This window comes from Balaenoptera acutorostrata, chromosome 19 (genome assembly GCF_949987535.1).
Source record: "Balaenoptera acutorostrata chromosome 19, mBalAcu1.1, whole genome shotgun sequence".
Taxonomy (NCBI): domain Eukaryota; kingdom Metazoa; phylum Chordata; class Mammalia; order Artiodactyla; family Balaenopteridae; genus Balaenoptera; species Balaenoptera acutorostrata.
This window is the reverse complement of record NC_080082.1, coordinates 35814464-35836434: the sequence shown is the minus strand read 5'-3', so window position 1 is coordinate 35836434 and position 21971 is coordinate 35814464. Positions and strand designations below refer to the sequence as shown.

Below are 21971 nucleotides of genomic sequence, written 5' to 3'. Positions count from 1 at the left end.
ATACCTGTCATCATGAGAAGCAATTCTTTCTCCAAAGACCATCCGTGCAGGAGTTAAAGATAATATTCCGAGCTCCTGGAGCTGGGTTAAGAAGTGCTGTTCTGTTCATGGAATAAGTTGAATACACATTCAGAAAAAGGCTATCTTCCCAGATATTTAAATAAATGAAAGCACCCCAAATGTTTCACCTGGAGAGTTGTGGGAAACCTTTTTTCTATTGATTCAAGAAGACTCAATTTTACTAACTTACTGGGAAGGAAAAAAAAAAAAAAATCAAGCAAGACATATACTAAGACAAATATAACATAAAAACTGACTTTAGCTATTTTTTAAACTTAAAACTGTTCAACTCATTTGCTTCTTAAATTAAGAAGAGTAAACCATAAACCTATATTTAATGGATCTTACCATTAAGAACTTTTTCACAGCCACATTACAAGCAGTAGAGGACAAAGAGAGTTAAGGGCAAGAGTCCCTGGGAGGGAGGGCAGGGGTGGGAACAGGAAGAGTGATGGCAGTAGAAGCAGACAAACTGCTCTGTCCCGATCCCAAGAAAGGCCTGCTTGGTCCCTACTCCAAGAGTTTGTCAAATCTCCCTCTGGCTGGCATCCTAACTAACCTCTCTCTGATATTTGTACAAATATTTACTGATTTTCAAGGGAGTGGGTTGTGACAGAGGATAAAGGAGGGCCAAAGCCACAAACGAGTAATGGGCAAAAAAGAAGCTAAAAGCTCAGAATCTAAGATCCCCACACCGACATTCCCTACAATGGTACTCACCACTGACTTAAGCTGAAATGCCCAAACATGGTGTCTTTATGATTCTAGAAATGCACAGCACATAAGGTTTACAAGACTCTTACAGGGATCTTACTGCAAAAATAACTGAAATGAGTGGATCTGCCTCATTTCTCAAGTACCTGCTGTTAGGACCAATACATTCCCCTGAGTGAGGCAAGCTGGGATACTTGGGAAATGTGGTTTTACCATTTCCACCTCAACAGTGACTAAGTTCTACTTCCTGTTGTAAATGTGTTGGGTGAGTCCTGTTCTCACGCTTCCTCCTCCCAATCTACCTTTTATTTCCAGGTAATCTGATGTGTTGAGCTGCCTGGCATAGCCCTTTCACTGGTTTTCCTATTACGACCCAAGAAACAAAAAAACTTTAAGCTTCTCTGGAATATTTAAGGATCTATAATAAGTTCAAATCTTTTGTGTGTGGCCTGCAGGTGAGCCACGCAGTACCATACAATTAACATAAATGACTTATATTAAGCTATTAAACAGACTGTTAAAAAGACATTCTCTTTGAGGGTTCCGAATTTATCAGATGGCCATTTTCAAAAATACTGTTTAAAGAGGAAGAAACCCAGCTTACTAGAAAGACATATTTAATCAACTTTTTAGAAAGTCAAAGAAAATTTTTGTGATATATAATGAAGTCTAATATAACTTTCTATATAAACAGCTATTTAACTTTCCATCCTTCCCCCCAAGTATTTCTTATGCTATAACACTCTTCAACTGATTTATTTTTTACTGGGTGCAACGAATTTACAGTTTTGTTTTTAAAGCTGCGGCACATGACTCTATCCTAAGTAGTGTGTGTTACAATTACAAGCCAACTCATTAAATACCTAATTAGTAATCTGGAAAAATCAGTTTGCCTCACCTGTGACATTAGGATCACGCCTTGTTCTCCACTGCGGGACAAATACAGTGATGTTTCTGTTGCCAAGCTTCCAAAAATATTCAACCGCAATTGCAATTCCACGACAAGAAAAGAACTTTTTCAGACCATGGCTATATGAGAAAAAGTAAAATTTATTTCAGTTTAAAGCATGTTTAAAGTATGTTAAGTTTCACCATGATAACTTTAATTAAATAATTATTTAATTTAATAATTTCCTCTAATAGTCTGCTGCTCTGCAAAGCCAAGAGAGAACCCATGATAGGAGGCAGGATTCTTAATAGCTCTGTGATTTCTGTTGTATTTTATTCAGCTGATTTAACTGAGTGTGCTTTTGTGGTTGGTAGAAGGCAGTTTTAGCTTCAGGGCAATACTTGTTTATTACACCTTTTATTTTTGTTTTCAGATAAAGAGCCCATTCTAGAGAGCCCTAGTCCACGGACCTCTAAGAATGTTTTATGAATTTTATGGAGGAATTTGTTGCTGAAGCACAAGCAGCTGTGATCAGAACTATTCCATGACATGGTCCTCAGCACCACAACTTCCAAAGGCTTCGTGAATGCCTGCAGCTCCGGGAGGGCTGCATCCCCTTTCTGGAGAACTGTGAAAGTGACTCAGTTTACAGCTTCCAGGAAACAAGTTGAGGGCAAGGCTCACATGGAACTACCTGGGGGCCATGGCCGTGATTTTGTTGAAGGAAGCAGAAAGCAGGCGGAAAATAAACACGGGACAGTACTGAACATGACTGAGTTAACACTTTTTCTGCAAAAGGCCAGGCACTGTCTGCTGCGCCACGGAACTGTCAACCGTTAGTAAAGGGGTGTTAGCGAAATTCCATGTTTATAAAAACAGGTGGTGGCCAGATTTGGCCCCTAACTTGTAACCTCTGGTATAGAGGATTAAAAACTGTTCCCCACCTCAAAACCTGGTAACAAATTTCAAAAGAAAAGAAGAAAAATATTTAAAATTTATTCTCCAGCAGTTAAGTAAAAGTAAAGGCTTTATATAAAAAGTGTTTTTAAAAGTTTGACATTTTGCAGGTGGTAATCCGTTTGTCTACCCATGAGTATTAGAAAAAGGGAGAAATCCCTCTGATGTTACAGTTGAGATTAGCATAATCTGTCCTCACCGCTTCAGTGATCGCCTATGATGCAATGACAGTAAATTCTGCATTTTCAGTCCTGTCTTCTCACATCTCAGAACCACTTGGCAAGGCTTCCCTGGTGGCGCAGTGGTTGAGAATCTGCCTGCCAATGCAGGGGACACGGGTTCGAGCCCTGGTCTGGGAGGATCCCACATGCCGCGGAGCAACTGGGCCCGTGAGCCACAACTACTGAGCCTGCGCGTCTGGAGCCTGTGCTCCGCAACAAGAGAGGCCGCGATAGTGAGAGGCCCGCGCATCGCGATGAAGAGTGGCCCCCGCTTGCCGCAACTAGAGAAAGCCCTCGCACAGAAACGAAGACTCAACACAGCCAAAAATAAATAAATTGAAAAAAAAAACAACCACTTGGCAGGTACTTCCTTCACTCGGAGCACTGCCTCCTCAGGCACAAAGTGTCCCAAGTCACCCCCAGGCTCTGCTAATTCTAACCCACCTGCACTGACTCCAGTTAGACTGACCCTGAAATGCAGCCACGCAGTCTCTGATTCTGCTCAGGGCCTTCTACAGCACCATTCTTCTACACAAATCCAGTGCCTGGCTTCGAGGGCGCCTCCACACCTGACTAGTCAGATGGCATCTGGCCAAAGCATACCTTCTGCTTCCACCACCATCCGTCATTACACTCTGGATTTTGGCCAGATGGTGTTGCCATTTGACTCTTCCGGGGTTCTGAGCTTTTTCTTATCTCTTAAACCTCCTCCCCGAATGCCCTCAGGACCCAAGGCCAGTCTCTCTTCTATGAAGCTGTCTCTAGACACAGGCCCTCAACCATCCCTCTTCTTTTCTCTGACTTGCTATCTTGTACTGTGCACTAGAACCACAGAATTTAGGAATGCATTTAAAGTCATGTTAAGATAAAAAGAATGAAACACCTCTTGAGAGACAGAGCCACTTGCCCAGCTTGCACCGTCAGAGGGTGCATGAGCCGGGATTAGACTGACGTTTCCTCACTCCTGGGCCAGTGCCCTTTCAACTACCCTCCAGTGGTACTGTCCCCAACTAGATCTACATTCTCATGGAGCAGGAATGGGCTGGAGCTGTAAGAAACATCTAACGTCCAGAAGAGTGGCTCAGAAATGCCTCCTTTTAGAGGCTAAAGCCCACTCTCTTCTCAGTGAACCATAAATAAGAGACTGCACAGGCATCAGCTATACCCCAGAAAAGGTATGCAAGTAAACAAACCCATTCTTGATGAAATAACTTAGCAGTGGTTTATTTATATAAAAGCATTTAAATATGGCAAGAATGTAGCAATATGACATTTATTACTGGGGTGGGGGGGGTAGTTTTTGTACAGGGGGTCTTACCCTTGAGATAAATGCACTAAAAAAGCTTATAAAGTGTCTTCTTAATTTATTCATCAGACACAAATGTGTATGAACTCTTTTTCTCTTCTTTTCCTTAAATGCTTCTGTTGATGGAAACAGTAGAAACTGGGTGGAAATAAAGTCCCCAGTCCATTACCTTGGGTCACTAAGGAAAAGGAGGGAAATGACAGTAGATAAAATTCTGCTGCCCTGGACCCCTCACAAGCTTAGATGGGGAAAGTGGAGTTTCTAGAAACATTAGCACTAAAACAAATTTCCGAAGGGTTAGTTATCCTCAGTGATAAGATCAAATCATTTTTAATACCCTGAAAAATCTCTAGGGCTGTTTTAGGAGTAAATAGCAGTTCAAAATTCTGGTAGAGAACAAATGGACTAATCCATAAAACAACAGAAACAAAATCAAGTGGAGCCAAATTACTGACCTTAAAATAATACGAAGTGTCCTTGACCTTGCCTACTTTTACTCTCACACCCTGACCAGGCAAAAAATGTGCTGTCTCCTAGCCTCCCTGCAATCAAACCAGAGCAACTTGCTGACAGGTAAACTCAGACCAGTGGTCTTTTCTGACTCAGAGACAAAGGGTATACATACAATAACACCTCACTACGTCTGTGAAGGCCAAAGCTCTGGGGTTCCCAGATCCAAACATAGAATTAACAGATATTAACCCTGAGAAGCCAGATGTGCAGGCTCTCTAGGGAGATTTAAACTCCTGTTTCCATAAACTTGGGAACAACTTATAATATCTGGTTGTTTTCCATATTGTAGCAGACAGTCAACTAGAAAGAGGGTCCAAAGCAGAGAGGAGATGGGTGATAAATACCTGATAAACACTCATGGCTGTCACAGAACCAAGACACGGCAGTGTGGGAAAAGAGTGAGAAACCCTTTGAGTTACCCAGGAAAGAATAATCCCTTTCTATAGCTTCCACTTAATAAAAATAGCCATGGAACCCTGATATAGCAAGACTAGCATGAAAAATGGTTAAAATGTAGAGGGAAGTGAAGGGACAAACCTCATCTACATGGAAAATTGTCTACACAGATAAGTCAGGTGCTCTTATGCTGAAGTTTCAGACTGACAGAGACCGAGTGTTATCTGGCCTCCATGGTGACGCCTAGCCATACACCACAAACAATTTCCATTTACTCACCGTTTGACTCACTCATGGTGACAAATGGGAAAAACCAAGTAGAGATATGCATAATCAGCAGCATTAAGTAGGGTATTTTGGAATTTCTCACGGTGTGTTATAAACTGCAGACACCACGCTGGACAGACAAACAAGGCTTTGCAGAAACCCAGGGATGGGTGGGCCTGAATGGCTCTAAGGTGGGGTTCAAACCTATTGCTTAAGAACTCAAATTTCCTTTTTAACTACTTCCTCAACTAGCTGGGTCAAATTAGTGAGGTTTACTCAGCAGTGCCTGAGCAACTCAAGACTTATGTATCCAATGTTGCCAAGGCCTAAAAATTCAACCTCAGCTTCTGTGGGAAGAGGCAGGGTGTGTGATGGCTCTGGAGAGTAACATCATGGGCCCACATCTCATATCTGCATAATCTTGGACAAGATTTTTAGGCCATATCATATTATATACATTATAGATTAATTTTTACTTCACGAAACTGGTGTGAAGACGATATTTTAAAAGATAAAGTAGAGCACCTGACACATAACAAGTGTTTGCTTTAAGATTCCAAATATTTGGGGGCTTCCCTGGTGGCACAGTGGATAAGAATCCTCCTGCCAATGCAGGGGACACGGGTTCGAGCCCTGATCCGGGAAGACCCCACATGCCGCGGAGCAACTAAGCCCATGCGCCACAACTACTGAGCCTGCACTCTAGAGCCCGCAAGCCACAACTACTGAGCCCGCATGCTGCAACTACTGAAGCCCACGCGCCTGGAACCCGTGCTCTGCAACAAGAGAAGCCACTGCAATGATAAGCCTGCGCACCGCAACGAAGAGTAGCCCCGGCTTGCCGTAACTAGAGAAAGCCTGTGCGCAGCAACAAAGACCCAACGTAGCCAAAAATAAATAAAAATAAAATAAATAAATTTATAAAAAAAAAGACTCCAAATATTTGTTGAAATGTAATCCAAATTGATTACTAGAATAGCAATTGGAATAGCAATATAAATGGGTGGTGAAAAATCATTTAAACAATCCTAATCTTTCTTAGTCTTTAATTCATTGATTCATTCAACCCATTGTCACTTAGTGGCTACTACGCGCCAGGCACCATGGACCTTGGGGGTAGTTCAGGGAACAGAACAGACACACATCGCTTCTTTTATGGAATTTATAGTCTATAATTCACATATAATATTGAAGCAATTGATTTAGAATAATGATTTTTTCTGACTTAAAAAATTAAGGTGAAATTCACATAACATAAAATAATCATTTTAAAGTGAACAATTCAGTGGCATTTAGTACATTCACAATGTTGTGCAACCACCATTTATATCTTATGCCAAAACATTTCCATCACTCCAAAATAAAACCCTGTACCCATTAAACAGTTTCTTCCCAGAATAAGAGTTAATTTTAATTACTGATATTTTCAGATCAATCTACATCGAATTAAGTATAAGTCTGTCTTCTTAGGATAATACATCCTTTGTAAAAGAGTTGCTTTTAAGTTGAGACACCTTAATCGAAATCCTCTCTCAAATAATCAGCTTGTGGTTTCCCTTAGTGCACTAATTCAGCGGTTTTCAAAAGAAATGGTACTGTACTGAAGAGTGTTAGGAAATATGTGACACTGTTTTGGGGTGTCACAATGGCCGGGGGGCAGTACGGGCAAAGTAGGAGGGACTAGATAGATATGCAAAACACCCTGTCCTGGATAGCCAGTGCCACTCTAAATTCCAATAGCGACCCCTTTGAGAAATATACTAGTTACCACAAAAAGGTTTTTTAAAAGTGTCATTATCACTGCTCATTCTACCTTAATTTGCATTTCTTAGTCTTTGAACACCAATTTGGGAAATCTCTCCATACACAGAAAAATGAGAAAGGATTAATATTACTCATAATCGTGACCTAAATTTTATATCATCATTTGGCTCAAGAAATTGTAACACGGAGGAACTACTGTGGGGCTTGGACCATGAGTGATTGAAATTGCACTTTACATTTTTACTTAGATAATGCTATGCAGCTGTGGGTCATTTGCTGGGTTTCCCCCAAAAGAACTGCCAAAAAACAAAGTGAAATGACAATAAACAGTATTATTTGGAAATGAAGACAAGTATATTACACATTTTTACTGCCTATATTCAAACTTTAACATATGAAATGCTGGCATTTTCTTCTTTTTTTGACAGCAAAGTTCAGCACCATTCAAAAAAATAAAAATCAAAAGAATCTCTGTATTTTAAAAAATAGATACTAAAATATTTATAGATGGAAATGAAATATCTGAGAATTCCTTCAAAATGGGTGAAAGGCAGCAGGTGGGGGTATAGGTGAAACAATGTTTGAAACGATGAAACAAGACGGGCCATGTACGTGATGGGCACATGGGAATCCCAAATGAAACCAACACAGAATTCATCCTATTATCTTGTGAATTTCTTCGAAAATTCTAACCAAAAAAATCAAAAAACAAAAAATAATGAATACATAATAAATGTGTATTTTAATAATAAAATTCACTTTATTTTTCAATTTTATCAAGTATTCCTGAAAAATCAGGGGATTAACTGATCTTTTAGAACTCCTAGGAAAGAGGTCACATAAACATTCAGCAATTCAGAAAAGTACAGCTGACTCTTGAACAACACAAGGTTTGAACTTCAAGGTCCACTTAAACGTGGATTATTTTTTCCAGTAGTAAATACTACAGTACTGTATGATCCAAGGACGCAGAACAGCTTTATGGAGGGCTGAATGGTAAAGTTACTTTGCCTGGGCAGAGGGCCGGTGCCCCCTAACTCCACATCGTTAAAGGGCCAATTGTATTTCAACTACTTCATTCCATGTCCATCGTTAAAGGGCCAACTGTATTTCAATGACTTCATTCCATGTCCAGGTGCCCCTTTTCTTGAACTGCAGCTACTTAAATGCTAAACCTTGAAGACTTCTTCAAAATCAGTGGAGTGACTGGTTTTGAAAACCGGAGGGAGACCACCTAGCAGTTGTTGAAATGGCGCGATAAAGATGTCCTTTAGGACAGGGCAAAAGGCTGTAGCAAGTGAAACTCAGGGGGCCGAAACCCGCCTGATGTCAAACAGCTGGTCCACAGTGAGGTGGAGACTCTCTGACCCCCAAACTCTCCTTAGTCACTATATCAAACCGCCCCTTAGAGAACAAATCCAATCCCACACTGGAAGTATAAAATCAGAATCCTAAGAGGGTTCCAAGACAGGCTAAATAGAAACGATCATTTAACTCCTTTTACTAAAAACAAATATACAAACTTTTAGTAGGAGCAGAGGCCCATAAAGAAGCTCAAACTGAAGAATTTCCTTAGAAAGGAAATTGCTATCACTCTATCAACAAAAGTATAACAGAAGTACATCACACCTATTATCCCTGCACATACATGGCTAAAGACCTGGCATGCTGTACATAAAAAGAAAAAATCTTTTTTGTCTTAAGCTTCATCCTCGTATTCAAAACCTAATGGTGTTCATGGCATTAAGAACCTAAGGATTTAAAAGTCTCTTTACTGCTTATTACTGGGAAATGCAATGTGAAAAGGCAAGTTTTCTATCATTCCTTGCTCTCAGAAATACAGGTTCAGCAGAGTGAAGAAAGTTTATACGATGCCAGAGGATGGAATAACAAAACTTCCCCAATCAGCTGTTTTCTTCTTTCTTTTTGTCAGCTAAGGCTATAGGTCAACTACACAGACGCACAGGATAGTTCCTACAAACACATGCAATTCTGAGACATGGCTAAGAGGCCTATTGAAAACTATAATTTGAAGAGAATGGACTTACGTAATTGCAACATTGCTCCCATCTATAACAATGTGCTTCAAATCCGTTCTCCCTGGTTCATTTTTTAATTCCAGCTTGTAGGGTACTTTCAGAGTATCTCGAAATCTTTGAACCCCAGTAACTGAGGAATCGATATGCTCAGAAGGTCCTGCCAACCTTGCATCGGTAACTGAAGGTAACAGCTGGGGCAGCGGCACTGGTGGAGAAAGGGGTGGACAATTTGGTTTAGACTGAGGAGAGGTACAACACCTCGAGCGGTTTTCACAGGCAGACTTCATATTATTTGGAAGCAAGGGTTCTGCTTGCTGCTGCACACCATTTTCAGGAAAAACTGGAATTCTGGGCTGGTGACTTGAAGCTCCTCTTGAAACAAAATTGACAATTTCTTTGGGACTTGAAGGGGCTAGAGAGGGTAAAAGGCCATCAGTTTCAAGGTCTATATTACAAATGTAGTTCTGATTTGAACTCCAGATTTCTTGTTTCTGTTCTATTGGCACTGTTCTGAAAGTATTAATTTTGCAATTTGAGGTACATGGTTTCGATTCTACTTTGAATGGTAACTGAGAAAAATTTTCTACCATATTTTGCTGTGTGTGAGTCTGTGTTTTCTTTGGAGTGGAATCTGCTGTAAGTTCATTTATGCTGCTACAAACACCTTTATTTTTGGTTCTGTTGGTCTCTGGATACACAGTACCAGGTGGAAAGTCTCTGTCTTCTTGGAATCTTTTATTTTCCTTTTCAATTTCCTCCAAGAGTAATAATGGTTCAGTAGATGGCCCATACTCCCTAATGACCTTTTCTACAATTTCTTGGGAATAGCCCATGGTTTTAAAAAAGTTTACAAGGATGTTGTATTCCATTTCCTCAGTAGTGTCTTTTACATCTGGACTTAAATTTTCGGCATCAGTAGAAGAATCAGATAGGTCAATGATTACACTTCCAGCTAATGTCTTACCATCATGTAAAAGCTCTCCCTCTTGAACGTTTTCCAAAGAAAACTGTTTCTTGGTACGCCTTTCTTCAGAATCAGAAAACCTCCTCTTGTGACAAACTCTGTCTTTGGAAAGCGCCTCTTCATCTGGCGTTACACCATTTATTGGAACAAAAAGTACATCTTGTGAACTAGAAAAGACTGTGTCCATTTGTTTTGTAAGCTCAGAAACAGGAGTCCCAGCTTTATTTCTTGCCTCTTCCTGCAAAACAATTTCATCTCTGGAAATATTCAGCCCTGTGGCAGCATTCTGTGTAAACTCTGTTTGTTTAGAATCTCTAATTTCAATTACATCATCATCTCCTGTTTCAAATAGATTCTCCTCACCTTGGGTGAGTGCCAAAAGTTCTTTTTTCAAGGAAGTGGGTAAAATCAACAAGTCCATTGTGTAACTGTCTGCACGAGCTTCAACAAATTGTTTAAATTCCCTTTTTACCTCTGATTCTTTTTGGCTGTTGGGTAGGTTCTCATTATTCTCAAAGAGCTTTACAAACTGCTGAATGTGACTCCTAGCCATGACCACAGCTTCGGCACTTCCTCTGATGCCAAGAAGACCAATGTCGAGAATGCAGAGATCAGCACAGGTGTCCTGAATCAAGCTCTTCAGAAACAGGCTCTGTGCCCCAACAAAAATGCAGTGCATGGCCTTGGGGTAACATTCTCTTTCTTCTAGTTCGGGTTCACAGATTCCTTTAATATATTCCTGTAAAGAGAAAATAAGAAATTAGATCAATTTACAAAAGCTCCTTACAGCACATTACTATGTTACACATGAAATTACAAATATCAAGCTGCACAAAAGTCAAAAGCATGCTAATATCCTTGGAAAAAATACCACGTTTTAACTGAAATATTTAAAATAACATATATAAGTCACTTAATTGTTTTCAGAGGAACTAAAACTTTGCATCTAAGTCTAAAAAGTAGGTATTTGTAACATTTTCAATAGTGTGTCTTGCAATGTGATCTTAGGAGTTTGCCCAGCTGCACAGTGGATAATGACAAGACTGGATTTATTTATGTCTATAAAGAATAAACATCTTTGCTTGCTACTAGTCATTTATTACTACTATGACATAATTAAGAGAGAAGATAATCAAATCAAATGATTTACTCCAGAACAAACCTTGACTTTTGTTTTGCTACTATTGTTTCCAGATGAAACAGACTGATTTTTTTGAAGGCATTTAAAAACAAGATCAGTTTAACAAAAAAGTTCTTCTAGCTGGCTGGAACAATGTACATACCCTATATACTTTTACGTCTGTTTTCCAAGAAAGACCAGACTATTTACATGTAGATCTAAATATAAAGAACCATAGAATGCTGAAGAGTACTGCCTTTCTCAGATATAAAGCTACGGTTTCCAGTGAAATTTGGTGTTGAAAGAGGCCTGAAGGAGGTAAAAAAGGGAACTGGGTTCTTAAGCAATTAGGCTGCCACTGGAGGCTGAAGTGTGAATCAAATAAACGTGCAAAAAGCACTCAGACCAACAGTGGAGCATACTTGTTAATAACCTGGGCACTGGAGCCAGTTCCTAGGCTCAAATTCCAGCCATGCAACTGGTGACCTTGCTCAAGTTACCTAACCCTTCTGAGCCCAGTTTCTGCAACAGTGAAAGAGAGAGAGGCTAGTGCAATCTCAGGTGTTCTGAGGAAATTCAAAGAAATAATAAATGTAAAGTTCTGACAATAGTGTCTCACACGTGCTTACTAAATAATAAACACTGTTATTTCAAATTATCAGTGAGAGCTTTCTGGACAGACATCTGTAAGAAATGAGCCTGGCGATATCTGATCGATACGTTACACTAAAATCAGAATGGCGTTATCCAAAATGGTGCTATTTAGAAAAGTTCAACCTGTGCAACCGGTTACAATGAGGCTTTACAAACTTGCACCTACTATGTACACTTGCTGTTATAATGGCCACATGTCCTCCACTAGAATTTATATACAAATGTGTACATATTCCTTGTTTACACATTTCAAACTACAAGATTCCTACAAGGAGATGAAACACCAGAAATACAAGGAAAACATCAAGGGGAAAAGCTCAACCCACGCAGTATAATAATGTTCAGTCATGAGTTCTTTACTCTCTTATGTTCTTTTGGATAAACGTGGAATATCTATGGGCTTGGCGGTATGAATGAACCTTTGTCAAGTAAGTGGCTTGCAAATATTTTCTCCTAATCTATAGTTTGTCTTTTCATCCTCTTTTGTGACAGAAAAAGTTTCTGATTTTAAGGAAGCCCATTTATTGGTTTTTTCTTCACTAAGACTTAGGTCCCAAAGATTTCTCGTGTGTTAGCATCTAAAAGTTTTACATTTAAATCTATAATCCATTTTGAGTTCATTTTTGTTATCAAATGCGAGGCTTTGTTCGAGGTTCATTTTTTGCTTATGGATATCCAGTTGCTCTAGCATTCATCATTTCCTGAAAAGACTATCTTTTCTCTATTGAATTGCTTTTGCCTGTTTGTCAAAAATCAGTTGGCCAAACTTGTGTGGGTCTATATCTGGGTTTCCTATTCTGTCCCATCAACTTATGAATTTATCCCTTCACCAATACCATACAGTCTTGACTATTATAATTATCTGATGTCTTAAAATTGGACAATGACTGCTCCCACTTTATTCTTCTTTTAAAAATTATTTTTAGCTATTCTAGTTTCTTTGCCTTTCCATATCAAATTTTAGCATAATCTTATTTAGCAATTATGTTAAACTTGCACATTGATTTGAGGACAAATGACATCTGCTGACTCTTCTGATGCATGAACATGGTATGTCTCTCCATTTCTCCAGATCTTTGCTTTCTTTCATCACTGTGTTATAGTTTTGAGCATACACATTTTGAGTCCTATACACGTTTTATGAGGTTTACACCCAAGTATTTCATTTTTTTGAGCAACTGAACATGGCACTGCATTTTAATTTTGGTTCCTATGTGTTCATTGCTAATAAATAGAAATACAATTGATTTTTGTATATTGATCATATATCCTGTGACCCTGCTGATCGTATTTCTAATTCTAGGATTTTTTTCTTCTAGATACCCTGGGATTTTCTATGCAATTATGTCATTTCCTTTTGGTTTTTTTTCTGACCTATATGCCTTTTACTTTCTTGCCTTATTGTACTGGTAGAACTTCCAGCACTGTGCTGAAAAGCAGTGGTGAGAGCTGACATGCTTGCTTTTGTTCAGTCTTTGGAGAAAACATTCAATCTTTCACCATTAAGTTAAACTTTTTATAGATATTCTTTATCAAATTAAGGAAGCTACCCTATATTCCTACTTTTCTAGGAGCATAAACATGAAACATGAGCGTTGAAACTTGTTAAATGCCTTACTAAATCAATTGATGTAATCATGTTATGATTTCACTTCTTCAGCCTATTAGTATGATAGATTACATTAACTGATTTTTCAATATTTAACCAGCCTTCTATCCCTGGAATAATCACCACTTGGTCATGATGTATAATTTTTTTATACATTGATGGATTCTATTTGCTATATTTTGTACTGCCTTGTCTGGTTCTAGCATCGGGAAAATACTGATTACGAATGAATATAGGAGTGTTCTCTGCCCTTGTATTTTCTAGAAGACATTGTGCAGAATTGGTGTTAACTCTTTTAAAAACACTTTGTAGACTTCTCCAGTGAAACAGCTTGGCTCAGCGATTTCTTTTATGAGAATTTTTTTTTCTAATATTTATTTGGCTGTGCCGAGTCTCAGTTGCAGCACATAGGGTCTTTACTGTCACACACAGGAGCTTCATTGCGGCATGCGGGATCTAGTTTCCCCGACCAGGGATCTAACCCAGGCCCCCTGCATTGGGAGCGCAAAGTCTTCACCACTGGACCACCAGAGAAGTCCCTTTTATGAGAGTTTTATTTTTATTTTTTTTAACATCTTTATTGGAGTATAACTGCTTTACAATGTTGTGTTAGTTTCTGCTGTATAACAAAGTGAACCAGCTATAATGTATACATATATCCCCATATCCCCTCCCTCTTGTGCCTCCCTCCCACCCTCCCTATCCCCCCCCCCCCGCCCCCGCCATCTAGGTGGTCACAAAACACCGAGCTGATCTCCCTGTGCTATGCAGCTGATTCCCACTAGCCATCTATTTTACATTTGGTAGTGTATATATCTCAGAGCTACTCTCTCTCTTTGTCCCAGCTTACCCTTCCCCCTCCCCGTGTCCTCAAGTCCATTCCCTACGTCTGCGTCTTTATTCCTGTCCTGCCCCTAGGTTCTTCAGAACCATTTTTTTTAAAGATTCCATATATATGTGTTAGCATACAGTATTTGTTGTTCTCTTTCTGACTTACTTCACTCTGTATGACAGTCTCTCAGTCCATCCACCTCACTACAAATACCTCAATTTCATTTCTTTTTATGGCTGAGTAATATTCCATTGTATATATGTGCCACATCTTCTTTATCCATTCATCTGTTGATGGACACTTAGGTTACTTCCATGTCCTGGCTATTCTAAATAGTGCTGCAATGATCATTGTGGTACATGACTTTTTTTGAATTATGGTTTTCTCAGGGTATATGCCCAGTAGTGGGACTGCTGGGTCATATGGTAGTTCTATTTTTAGTTTTTTAAGGACCCTCCATACTGTTCTCCAAAGTGGCTGTATCAATCTACATTACCCTCTCCAGCATTTATTGTTTGTAGATTTTTTGATGACGGCCATTCTGACCGGTGTGAGGTGATACCTCATTGTGGTTTTGATTTGCATTTCTCTAATGATTAGTGATGCTGAGCATCTTTTCATGTGTTTGTTGGCAATCTGTATGTCTTCTTTGAAGAAATGTCTATTTAGGTCTTCTGCCCATTTTTGGATTGGGTTGTTTGTTTTTTTGATATTGAGGTGCATGAGCTGCTTGTATATTTTGGAGGTTAATCCTTTGTCAGTTGTTTCGTTTGCAAACATTTTCTCCCATTCTGAGGGTTGCCTTTTTGTCTTGTTTATGGTTTCCTTTGCTGTGCAAAAGCTTTTAAGTTTCATTAGGTCCCATTTGTTTATTTTTGTTTTTATTTCAATTTCTCTAGGAGGTGAGTCAAAAAGGATCTTGCTGTGATTTGAGAATTTTAAAATTATTAATTCAATTTCCCTAACAGCTGTAGGTCTATTCAAATTATCTATTTCATATTGGGTAAGTTATGGTAGTCTGCACTTTTTGAGGAACTGGCTAATTTCATCTAAGTTGTCAAATTTACGTGTGTAAAGTTGTAGGATTTCCTTATCTTTTTGATGTCTGCAGGGTCTGTAGCTGATATCCTGATTATTAGTAATTTAAGTCTTCTTCAGTGTTGCTGAAGTTTGTCAATTTCACTGACTTTTTTCCCTAAAGAACAAGCTTGTTGTTTCATCGAGTTTATTATTTCTGTATTTTCAACTTCACTGACCTCTGCTCTTTATTTCCTTTCTTTTGCTTACTTTGAGTTTATTTTACTCATCTTTTTCTAGTTCCTAGAGGTGAAAGCTTAGATTATTGATTTGAGACTTCTTTTTTAATGTAATATGTGTTATAAATTTCTCTTTCAGGCGACTTCCCTGGTGGCGCAATGGTTAGGAATCCGCCTGCCAATGCAGGGGACATGGGTTCAATCCCTGGTCCGGGAAGATCCCACATGCCATGGAGCAACTTAGTCCGTGTGCCACAACTACTGAGCCTGCGCTCTAGAGCCCGCAAGTCACAACTACTGAGCCTGCATGCCACAACTACTGAAGCCCATGCGCCTAGAGCCCGTGCTCCGCAACAAAGAGAAGCCACCGCGATAAGAAGCCCACACACCAAAACGAAGAGTAGCCCCTGCTCACCGCAACTAGAGAAAAGCCCATGCGCAGCAACGAAGACCCAATGCAGCCAAAAATAAATAAATATATTTTTAAAATTTAAAAATATTTCTCTTTCAGCACTGCTTTAGCTACATCTCACAAATTTTGATATATATTATTTTCATTTTCCTTCAGCTCAATGTATTTTAAAATTTCTCTTCAAGTTATCTAATATTTAGAGGTCTGTTGTTGAGTTTCCAAGTATCTGGATATTTTCTTGTTATCTTCCTGTTACTGATTTCTAGTTTGATTCCTTTGTGGTCAGAGAACACACTCTGAATGATTTCAGTTCTTTTGAATTTGTTGAGATTTGTTTTATGCCCAGGTTATGATCTATCATGATATACATTCCATGGGCATTGAAAAGAATGTGCATTCTGTTGTTGCTGGGCAGAGTGTTCTATAAACATCAATTAGAACCTGGTTGGTTGGTGGTGTTGAGTTCTCTTATATCCTTGCGGATTTTCTGTCTCATGATTCTATCAACTGTTGAGAGAAACATGTTGAAGCCTCCAACTACTACTGTAGATATGTCAATTTCTCCTTTCAGTTCTACCAGTTTTTGTTTTAACTATTTTGCAGCTCTATTATTAGGAATAGACACATTTAGCAATGTTATGTCTTCTCAGTAAATAGACCCTCTCTTCACTCTGAAGGCTACTTTGTCTGACAGTAATATTGCCACTCCAGCTTCCTTTTGGTTAATGTTTACACAGTATATTTTCCCCTCCTTTTAATTTTAACTTACCTATATCATTATATTTGAAATAAGTCTCTTGAAGACACCACACAGTTTGGTTGTTTTTTAAATCCATTCTGATAATCTCTTTTAAATTGGTGTGTTTAGACTGTTTAATTTTAATGAAAGTATCGGTAAGTTTGGATTTAAGCTACCATTTGTTGTTCTGCCTGTTCCCTATTTTTAATTCCTTTTTTCCCTATCTGGCCTTCTTGTGCATTATGCAAACATTTTTTAGTATTACAATGTAATTTACTGCATTTTTTACTGTATCTCTTTATGTAGTTTTTAAAGTAGTCATGCGATCAATTACATACTTAATTTTCACAGTCCACTTAAAATCAAGAGTCTATCATTTCAATAGGAATGTATAAACCTTACCACCCATACTATTCATGTTTTTTTATTTTCTATATCTTATGATGCTTTGACATCTTGGGAGGCCTTTCAGACCTGGGGAGAGACTTACCCGCCCAGCTAGCTAATTCCTAGGAGTTGCGGCCAGCCTGCTTAGAGCATGCCTTTCGAGTACAGTGCTGTGCCCCAACCCCTTCTCCTTATCTAATTCACAAATCAAGCCCTGTATCAAGCCAGGACCAGGTACCAAACAACTAAGGACAGCCCCTATGCCCCAAAGCCGGCAGGGATTATCCAAACTAGCCAATCCTAAACTGTTTACGCTGCTATGCCTTTCCCCTTACTCCTGCTTCTGCCTCCTGCCAAAAACCTGATGGCCCTGCAAGGTGAGGCATGCCCTCTTGTCTTGGGAAATGTTAAGTAATCAAAATCTTCTTTCAATGGCATTGACTTCTCCGTGCCATCACTCAGTCACCTCCATAACTTAAACTCCTATGGGTATAAGTTTTAGAACACCACCATCATATGGGTTCCTTTACCCTCAGTCTCTACCCTCCCTGCTCTCTCTTGTATGTTACAGCTATCTCATCAATTCCACATACATACATTTGAAATCCTATCAGATGATATCATAAACTTTCAACCATTAGCTCACTTTAAAGAACTCAACAGGAGAAAGTAATCTATTGTATTTACCCAGATACAGTATATCATTTCTGTCTGAAGAACTTCCTTCAGCAATTCTTTTCCAGCAGGCTACTGGCAATGATTTTAGTGTTTTCTTCAACCGAGAATGCTTTATCATGCTTTATTTCACTTTCATTTCACTTGACAGAAAATTCTTGGTTAACAGTCCTTTTCTTTCACCGCTTAAATAATATTGTGTCACTTCTCTGGTCTCCATGGTTTCTGATGAGAAATCTGTACTCATTGTAGTTGCTGTTCCCTGAACTGTGTTTTTGTCTTGATGCTTTCATGATTTTTAATGTGTCTTCAGTTTTCAGCAGTGTGGTTATGACATGTTTGGTGTGGAATTCTTTGAGTTTATTATGCTTGAGTTCACAGCTTCTTGAATCATTATGTTTACATCTTCTGCCAAACTTGGGAAGTCTTCAGCTATTATTTCTCCAAATATTTTTTTTAGCACCACACTTTCTCCTCTACTCACCTTGTTCAGATTAAATAACTTCCATTGTTCTGTCTTCAAGTTCATTGACTCCTCTGTCATCTCCATTTAAAAACTGAGTTCAGGGACTTCCCTGGTGGTCCAGTGGTAAACAATCCGCCTTCCAGTGCAGGGGATGCGGGTTCGAGCCCTCGTCAGGGAACTAAGATCCCACATGCCGCAGGGCAACTAAGCCCTTGCGCCACAACTACTAAGCTTGCACGCCTTAACTAGAGAGCCTGCATGCTGCAAACTACAGAGTCCACGCACCACAACTACAGAGCCCACACACCCTAGAGCCTGCACACCATAACTAGAGAAGAGAAAACCTACACTCCACAACTAGAGAGAGAAGCCCGTGTGCCAAAACGAAGAGCCCTCACGCTGCAACGAAAGACCCTGTGTGCTGCAACTAAGACCTGACGCAGCCAAAAATTAATTAATTAATCTTTAAAAAAATAAAAAAATAAAAACTGAGTTCATCCAGAGAGGTGTTATTTAGGTTATTGTAGTTTTCAGTTCTAACCTTTCCATTTGGTTCTTCTTTATGTCTTCTATTTCTTTGCTGAAACTTTCTATTTTTCTCTTAGCTTTAAGAGTACTTGTGATTGCTTGTTGGAGCATTTTTATAATACATGTTTTAAATTCTTTGTTAAATAATTCCAACACCTGTGTCATCTTGGCATTGGTGTCCACTGTTTTTTCTCATGAGATTTGATATTTTCCTCATTCTTCATATGCCAAGTAATTTTGTATTGTATCCATTTTGAATATTATGAGTTCTGTGTCTTGTTTAAACCCATGATGAATGTCAACATTTCTGTTCTAGCAGGTAATTGACCTAGCTAGATTCAGGCTGCAAGCTGTACCCAGTCTTCTGTGAGCTGTGGTCCCAATATCAGTTCAGTTTTTAAAGCCTCTGCAGTGCTATTTGTATCTGTCCCACATGTGCGATACCCAGTGGCCAATCTGGGACCTGGATGGTGGTTTTTCTATTGTTCTCCAAAGTCTTTGTTGTGCTGATAAGGAGTAGATCCATGCATGTGTGTAGCTTGGGGATGAACCTAGGAGATCACACACAACTTTTATGGAGTCATTTTCCTGAGCTCCTCCCTCTCTGCCATCTTTCTCGTGTTTTCTCGTTCCCTGGGCTCTTCTTTTCAGTCCTCCAGTCAGAAAGATGGGGCTTTGGTTACCCCACTTTGCCTTACACTTCTGCAACTGTGCCTGGTCCATCCAAAGGACAGAGAGGGAGAGAAAACAATGAGACTGGCCCCATCCTCCTGCAACCACAACCCCACCAATCAGAGAGGAAGGTTCTCCTCCTTCAGAATTTTGGCTCCTGCAAGCTCCCACTGCCACCATCATGGGACTGTTTGGAAACTGGTGTGCAATGGAATGAAGAAAAACAAAAACGGATTTTCGCACAGTATTACATACTCCATTTTCTGCCCCTTGAGTTAAAACTAGAGGGCTTCTCCAGGTGCTCCTTTTGTGCCCTAGTGCCCATTTCCACTTCCAGATTAGGCTGTATTGAGTTCAGGCTGAGGGATAACAATGGAAAAAATGATAAACTCACCACTGGTTTGGTGGTACTGTGAATTCTGGTTTTCTTTCCCAATCTGCCTGCTACTGTTTACTTTTCAGAGTCCTTAAATAGCTGTTCCATGCGTTCTGTCCAGGTTTTATCACTATATTCACGGGATTGGCAGGGTAGAGTCTATCTTACTCAGAACTGGAGCTGCTCCCTGCTGCCTGCTAATATGTAAATGATGCTGCCTATTTAGCGTAAGTAAGTGTATGGTTGAATTCACAGGAGTCAAATACTGCTGACCACTATGCAGCCACTGGATAAGAAAAAGTGGATTACATCCACTCAGTGGAATGCCAGCAACAGTGAGCCAGCCTGGAAAGAAGAGGTTTCTTCTCCAGATAACAGACTTCCAAAAAAAAAAAAATCCTCTCAAACAAGGGCTAATTCTCTAATTGATCCAAGGTAAAGGCCACTTATCAACAGATCCTGCCCAGACCACAAGGCTTCCAACTGGCTTTTCAGATTTAGTATGAAACATTAAAAAAAAAAAAAAAAACCATGTCAGAAGAAAGTTTGGCAAATATGAAGACAGAAACCAATAAAGTAGAACACAAAATAGAGAAAAACTGGAGGAAAGTAGGTAATGCAGGGTAGAAAAGAAAACTTAAACAAAATTTTAATTACTGCTTTCAAACAGATATAAGATGATAATGAATTCATAAAACAGATATCAAAATGCTAAGAAAAAAAATAATCAGAATAAGAGCACTAGCAAATTACAAACATGATGGCCAAAACAGTCAATAGAAGAACCGAAAGACTAAGTGGAAGAAATCCCTCCAAAAGTATCAGAAAAAGAAAGAAATGAGAGAAAAGAAACTTTAAACGTCCATCTAGGATATCCTAATCCAAATAACTGGCATTCCAAAAAGACAGAATGGCACTTAATAAAGAAATAACACAAATCATTTCCTGGAACTAAAATGCATAAGACCCCATGCATTAGTGAAAAAAGTTACATTAAGTCTTGTTTGGGAGCCAATGCACCCAGATCCCACCTTGAAAGGGTCCACAGAATATCCAAGCATGATTACTTTTTAAAGGCCCACCAGAGAAAAATCCTGTGGGCAGGGTGGGAACAGGGCACACATAAAAGAATGATAATCAGAATGTCAAATTCTCGGTAGCAAGTCTGGATGGTCGGGGAAAACAGGGTAGCAATGCATTCAAAATGCTAAGGGAAAATGATCTTCAATCTATAATTCTATAACAGCCACATTACATACCACATATAGAGCAGAATAAAGACATTTCTAGCATGCCAAAGGCTGAGAAAATTACTCCCATGGATTTTTTCTTGAGAAACTATTTTAAGATGAAGGCCACCAAAAATATGAGAGATAAATTAATTACTAAATTCCATCCAAGAGTGGCAAATAGAAGTCCACAGATTTTAGCCATGCAGCAGATAAGCTGAGCAACCAGCTGACTGGAGGAGGGAAGAGGACTCCAGGGGTGTTCTCCCAGAAAAAGAGGCTTAAAGAATAGTTAAGATATAAAGGAATATTTATATCTTAAGATGTAAAGGAATATTTGTAAAATATTAGGGATGTTTAAAGCACATTTCATAAGTAGGTGAGAAAAGGGCAGATAAAAATCCCAGGAAAAATTAAAAGCTATACCAGAAAGAGAACATAATGTAATATAATAAAGTACTTGGCCTTGCAACAAGTAGTATTTATATGTCATAATTATATAAACCTGTTTCTTGCTTTAACTAAAAAAAAACAAAAAACAAACAAACAAAAAACTATGTTGGTGTCTTACTCTGTGTGGGCTACTGTAACAAAATACCAGACTGGGTGGCTTATAAACAACAGATATTTCCTTCAGCTCTGGAGGCTCTAAGTCCAAAATCAGGGCGCCAGCACGGTCGGGTGAGGGCCCTCTTCCAGACTGCGGACCTCTTGTTGTGTCCTCACATGGTGGAAGGGGCAGTGGAGCTCTCTGAAGCCTCTTTTCTAAGGGTATTAATCTCATCCATGGGGGTTCTGTCCTCATGATCTAATCACCCCCACAAAGGCCCCATTCTCCTAATACCATCACATTGGGCATGAGGATTTCAACATTCATTAATTTTGAGGAGACACAAATATTCAGACCATAGCAATTGAGAAAATGG

The 21971-nt window shown here is 39.2% G+C and overlaps 1 protein-coding gene across 1 annotated transcript in view; it reads right to left on the bottom strand.

The window, feature by feature from the left end:
• Window positions 1-21971, bottom strand: part of N4BP1 (NEDD4 binding protein 1) — a 44781-nt gene that overhangs the window by 6661 nt on the left and 16149 nt on the right. Inside the window, exons 2-4 of the mRNA XM_057534162.1 lie at window positions 9136-10829; window positions 1673-1803; window positions 5-101 (exon numbers count right to left, since the gene is read on the bottom strand). Coding sequence (XP_057390145.1) covers window positions 5-101; window positions 1673-1803; window positions 9136-10829 — 1922 coding nt within the window. The remainder of the gene's footprint in view (window positions 1-4; window positions 102-1672; window positions 1804-9135; window positions 10830-21971) is intronic.